General features: G+C 37.6%; 2 protein-coding genes across 2 annotated transcripts; one reads left to right on the forward strand and one right to left on the reverse strand.

Annotated features, from left to right (window-relative positions):
• Window positions 1-3,697, reverse strand: LOC127246941 (uncharacterized). Its single transcript, XM_051268609.1, has 3 exons — window positions 2,980-3,697; window positions 1,749-1,936; window positions 1-1,056 (listed from the first exon to the last, which is right to left on the reverse strand). Exons 1-3 carry the CDS (start codon window positions 3,602-3,604, stop codon window positions 535-537), a joined length of 1,335 nt encoding a protein of 444 aa, XP_051124566.1. The 5' UTR covers window positions 3,605-3,697; the 3' UTR covers window positions 1-534.
• A 687-nt stretch (window positions 3,698-4,384) lies between these two features.
• Window positions 4,385-5,330, forward strand: LOC127246864 (uncharacterized). The gene has a single exon (XM_051268479.1). The coding sequence runs from the start codon at window positions 4,656-4,658 to the stop codon at window positions 5,139-5,141; it is 486 nt and encodes a 161-aa protein (XP_051124436.1). The 5' UTR covers window positions 4,385-4,655; the 3' UTR covers window positions 5,142-5,330.
• The last annotated feature ends 1,196 nt before the right edge of the window (window positions 5,331-6,526 follow it).

Consider the following 6,526-nt stretch of genomic DNA (forward strand, 5'->3'; position numbering starts at 1 on the left):
TAGAAAAGCAAAATCTTATCAACAAAACAGAAGAACTCATTCAAGGAAGAAAGCAAATCAAGCAAGCAAAACCATAATAAGTATGTATGTATGTATGTATGTACAAAACACTACAGGCAAGCTTTCTTTATTACATTTGAGTTGCCCCCCTTCTCGATCGAAACCGAAAAGGATCCGAACAGAGAAGTTTCTATTAACACAAGCCAATGACCAAAGTGGAGGGGAAAAGAATTGAAACAACAAGGAGTTCCTCCACAGGAACTTCTATGAACTTCAACACTAAATCAGACAAAACAGTAATTCTTCATATCAGACATTACCAAACCAAAACTCTAGCGGCGCATCTTACCAGAGACATTGAAGAATTGTGAGATGCAACTCGCGATGCTTCCAATCTTGCAAACCTGATGGATGGATGAGTAGCCCGCAAGCGTAAGGGCTGGCAAATATTGCACTCAATGGGTAGGAGGATCAAAAACTTGACCTGCAGAATCGAATTCCCTTGGGGCATTGCCCATGTGGAAGCGAGCCTACTTATGTTTTGGTTGTTTTATTGTCTTCCGTGGAAGCTGATTTGGACTTAATGGGCATGGTGGAATAATCCAAATCATTCTCCAGATCACTGAATGATATGTCTTCTTCGTTTACAGCAACTGAGGGGCCAGAGAAACCGATTAAGTCAGAGTCGTCTGTTACCCATCCGTCGTCATCATTATCATCCTGCACTGGTATCACGAAGGATGAACTGGCAACCATTTCCTTATCCTGAAGTTTAGGGGATGGATCCTCACTGATAACTGATTTGTCGATGAACTCGATTTCATTGACCACTGGCTTCTCAATCTCATCTTCAGTTGTCGTTTGGTTGGACGAAGACTCGGTGGCACAGACTTGATCCGACACATTTTGCTCGTTTTGGTCAGAGAACATCATAAATTTATCAAGTGGTGAATATGCATTTTCTTTACAGTTGAAAGAAGTCGTCCCAGACCAATATGATTCTCCTTTGGTTTGTTTATGTAGCTCTTGCATCCACATTTCCCTTGCTCGCACAATCTGCAAACAAACAACACAAATTAGGAAATTTCAATTGATATCTTGAGTTTTATAACATATTTTGGTGAAAAAGTGCTATAGGATATTTCAAGTGTGAAGCCTGGTAATGAACTGATGCTAGTCTTCACCAAACCAATAATTCATGACCCAACTATAGTTGGGTAGTCATCTTCACCAGCCAAACCAACATTATTTTGTGATATACAACATAGTAAACTTAAAATAATGGAAAGGAAACGGAAGACAACCACAGTAATGTGACATCTCTTCAATGGAAAATCAGCACTATGTCAATATGTCAAAGAGATGTTCAAAACTTGATATATAAAAAAGATAGCATTAAGTGGCAAATGTTTATCTCCAAGATGCATTTGGTAGTTACTTCCATAAGCATAGTGAGAAAATGTTACATAATTATCCAACTGCAGGTTGGGTATAGCTGCACCACATGTTGTATGTCAACCAGAAAAAAAAGGTCTCCATAATTATCTAATATCTAATATACCACGTAGACGGTACACCAAACATTGAAAACTGAATATATTTGTTGCGAACAAACTACTTTTGCTTGTTTTCAACAAAAAAGGGTCAAAGAAATTCTTACTTTAAGAAAATGCTATGACAAACCACAACGATAGGCATTCTAATATTTTACTTCACCGCAATCATTTTGCTCTCTAATAATAACTAACCTGTGGAGAAGACAGCAGGTCAGCATCTTGCTTATTTAACCTTGAATGCAGAAGCACAAAATAGACCATCCAAAAGTAGGCTCCACTCATATGGACTGGACAAAATTCGATTCTAAGAGCAGCTAATCTTGGTGCTAGATGTTCGATAGCCAACACATGTTTGTACTGGGTGTCTGTTACATGGAAATCTGAAGAACAAAAAGAACTGAAAATGATTAAACTGAAAATGCCTTCATAACAGAGTGTTCTCACTGAATCTGGCGTATAATATTGCATGATGGATAGAAATATAGATGAGAAAATATTGTTGATTTGCAGTTATCAAGACTCAATTCAAATTTAAAAAGATGTATCAGGAAGCAGCAACCTTTAAACCACAATTATCATATATTTGGAACTTCTTGCTCTTTAGCATCAAACCATTCAACTTTAAACTAATCCACTGTTCTTTTTGTGGATTAAATCTTTTGATCAGACAAATAATTAAACTCTTCGCCCTCTTTGAAATACACAAAAAGTAGACAACGACATTCATGTTTGAGGAATCATTGTAGTAGTTTATGCTAAATATATCCATGTTATAGTACACTCAACTATCTTTACATAAGAACAATTTTCATAACAGGTATGAACATCCAAGTTGATACAATATCTTGTCACATTGATCCTAAGGAAAAAATATTTTGGGAATCATAATTACCATAAAATAACACCAAAAACATACTCAAGAGATGGCAGTAATATAAATACTCTAACAAGAGGACTACACCAACCTTTTCTAAACTACAAAAGGTTGATGTCCCAGCATAAACATAGAGGCAAGGTTTTCATAAACTTTACCAACGAAAAAAATGGTCCCTAACCAAGAACCTCAATCAAGGAGAATGGACACTGCCACTCCTGACTTTACATTGAGGAAAGAATGTAAGCATCTTTTAATAATGCAATTGATGAACAATACCCACACAAATATACCATGTCGAGCATTCAAGTGCTCGAAATGTTAATATATTACTTATTACACAATACAAACACATTTCAAGAAATAAATGGACTTGGGGTTTACAATGGATCAATGTTCCAAGCGCAGATATTAGCTTATGGCAAGAATTTCATCGTTTCACAGAGTAATGCTCAAGAGCAGACTGGTTCACAATTAACTAAAGCGATAATAATCAAACAGAATGTATAAATTTTCATAAAAACGCTTAAATTAGGTCAGATTTCTCACCATCAAATTCCTCTTCCTCTATAGGGAAATCCAACCATGTCTCAGGATGATGGGCAATATTCCTTGCAAAAGCCAGCACTTCATCCGTGATTCCAATCGCCTCATCCAAAATACGAGTATAATAATCCTCCGGCGGCGAGAAATTCGTCAACTCCTCAATTTGACCAAACCCTCGCGGTTCGTACTCCACCAATTCCTCATTATCCTCCTCGGGATCATCATCGGACTCAGGCTGTTCATCGTCTGATTCCGCGCGTACCGAATCAGATTCCCTGGTGAACGTCACGGGAGGAGGGGACGGTGGCGGTGGAGCGAGAAACGAGGCAACGCCCCAGATTCGACGCGCGACATTGTCTCTGAATTCCGATAGATCGTCTCTCACTCCACGCTCTTGGCCATCATCATCGGTCGCATCCCCTTCACTAATAGACAGAAAACGATCTTGTTCATCGAATGGTCTATCTCGCCGCCGATCCTCCTCCGGCGGGAACCGGTGGTGAGGAATTTGAGGTTGAATAGCACCTTCCGGATCGCTACGATTAGTATTATCCTTCCCCTCACCGTCATCCGCCGCATCCTCTTGGAGGCGGAGACCGTCGGCGATTGAGCGAGCCAGCCACGACATGATCAAACGGCGTCGTTTTGGGTATCACGCCCTCTTAATTCTTAATATTAAAATTCCGCACCCGCCGCTTAACAAAATGATGCTGTTCTTCATTTCTGTCTTCTTTGTGCTGCTGACCTGGACCCCTCCTTATTATTATTATTATTATTATTATTATTATTATTATTATTATTATTAAAATTACCAAAATAATTTCTTCATTTAATTGAAAATAATATATAAAAAATTAAATTAAATTAAACATATACACATACCAAATACGATTAGGTAACTGATTTAATATAACTTTTTAGTCTATAATACTAAAAAATCTGGAGTGATATTTTCGAAAGTCCACTGTCAAATAATCTGAATAATTAATTATTAAGGGTAGATAGTGAATTTATAGATGTACAAAACAAATTATGAGGGCATTTAAGCTGCAAATAATTAATGCAATAATTAAACAAAACCTGTATTAGGATTTCAACTAGCAAAAGGAGGAATTCATTTTGTAAAGCCATGGCCACATTTTTTGCTTTGTTTTTAAGTTCTTCTGTATATTGAAAATTTAAGAATAGGCAAAAAAAAAAAAAAAAAGATTTTATATCAGAAAAACATATACTTATATGATTTTTGTAATTAATATTTTGAAAATATATATATTTAAAAAATTACTATACATGTAAGTACAGAAATAAAATAATTAGCATAAAATAAATGAGCACAACATTAATAAATGGCAGTATTTTAATTTAGCTGACTCTACCTTAACAATAAATCTCACCTGGTGGAGGGCTAGGCTAGGGATTTTGATATATATAGTTTCACATCCCCGCACCATGGACCAAAGAACCAGATGCATCTCCAACGTGGATGAGCGGCGTGGATCCATCCGGTGCCGAGATCCCGGGATCGCTCCAAGCAGCCTCAGACTTCATCTTCTTCTCTATATATCCGCAGGCAATAGAGTTTATACATTACAGTCGTCCAATCATCCAATTCCACTGCAGATTCTCAGGCCATTTTCAATTTTCCGACATTCGAATTAAGGATAGAGAGACAGACAAAGATGGAGCCAAAATTTAAAGCAAGGAGGAGCTGGTTCCTACGGATCGTTTTGGCTCCCGTTCGTGGTCTGTGCAAGGTCCGGGACTTGTACGTCAGGTCCTTGTCGGGATACGCCGACAAGATGAGCCACGCCGGCGTCTCGGGGCTGCAAGTAATCTCGCAGGATATGAACCCGGCTAAGAGCTTCAGCGTCGGCTCGGCGCGGGGTCGCGGCTACGAAGATTACCAGGAGCTGGTTCGGGCAGCGTCGACCCGGACCGGAGGGTATAGAGGTAATTTCGACTCGTGCGTTGAGCAGCAGATTAGGGCGGGCCCTGGGGACGGCCCGCTGGCCATGAGGGTAAGAAGCAGCAGTGTGGTTATGGGCAGGATCGATGAAGACAAGCCATGCTGCAGTTTTGGGGAAGACGACGACGGCGGAAATGGAGGTAGGGGTAAATATGGAATTTTGTATCCCAGAAGCAAAAGTCATGGCCTTGTCCGCTGATGTGTGGTTTTACGATTTTACCCCTTTTAGTTTGGGGGTATTGTTGGGAGCTCCTGTGCGTGCAACGCCTGATAAGTGTACGCCGGTGAAAATTTGTCTGGTGCCCGAATCCTGGAGCCCATTAAAATTGTAGAGTATTTTAATAAGTTGGATTGTAAATTGAGTAATAAATTACTTTACACATTTTAAGTGTATTTTATTTTATTTTTTTTTTTTTTAAGTCAGTTTGTTAAATTTATTTATTATTAATTTTAGAAAATCTAAAAAATATTTTTAACTATTATTTTTAATTTAATATTTATTTATAACAAATATCACTATTTTTATTATATATATTTCTTTTCTATTGTTAATTAAAATTTTAAAAATATTTTTAATTATTATTTTATTTTATCACGTTTTAATAAAATATTTATTCTTTTAGTCTTCATCTAGAATTTAAATTTGCCTAATTTTACTGAACAGAATGAGTATATGATGCAATTTATTTTAAAATTTAATCTTTGTTAGTATAGATAGATAACTCAAATATTTTGATCGATCAAATTGAACAATTTCATTGGCTGTATTTTTTAGTGTGTTTGTTTAATGTTACGATGAACTATATAGGTAATAAAAGAAAAAAAAAACCAGTTGAATATGTATATATATTTTTTAAGAAAATATAATTATACAATATACTACTATTATTATTGAGAATCATGTGTCGGTGATGAATTGTATGAAAACAAAAATAATATTTTTGGTTCAATTAAAAAAAAAATTATTATATTAATTTATATTTATTAAATATGTTTAATATCAATAAATTAATAAAAATAAAAATATAATGTAATAAGACTAAAATAAAAAACGTATGAAATGTTACGAAATAAAGAGAATATAATAAATTTTTTTATTGAGAATTATATAAAAATAAAAGGGCAAATCAGGTATTTATTCAGAACTCTCAGCTCGTTACAACGTTCAGTTTGTTTTAGTTTTATTTCACTTATCGAGTGCCGCCAGAACCTCCTTAATGCCGCCCTCCGCCGCAGCCACCGCCGCCGACAGCGCCGGCGGCATCGACCTGCCGAACTCGTCCTTACAGGTCTCCGTGTTGGACAGAGCTGCCGATGCCTGTGTCCGCGCGTCGTCCATTTTTCCGGCCTTCACGCCGGCGGCGGTCTCATTCAGGTTGTCGACGGAATCGCCGAGCACCTCCACGCAAGTGTCGGCGGCTCCTTTCTGGCCACCGCCGAGTGACTTAGCCACCTTAATGCTGTTCTGAACCTCCCCAATCGACTTCGTAATGGCCCTCAGCGCCACGTCACGCTGCGCACCGGCGACGGCGAAGAAGAAGAAAATCAACAGAAGAAAAGCTACCGGAGAAATTAGAGACGACG

The sequence above is a fragment of the Andrographis paniculata genome, unplaced genomic scaffold (assembly GCF_009805555.1).
Source record: "Andrographis paniculata isolate CXL003 unplaced genomic scaffold, ASM980555v1 Contig30END, whole genome shotgun sequence".
In the NCBI taxonomy this organism is placed as follows: Eukaryota; Viridiplantae; Streptophyta; class Magnoliopsida; order Lamiales; family Acanthaceae; genus Andrographis; species Andrographis paniculata.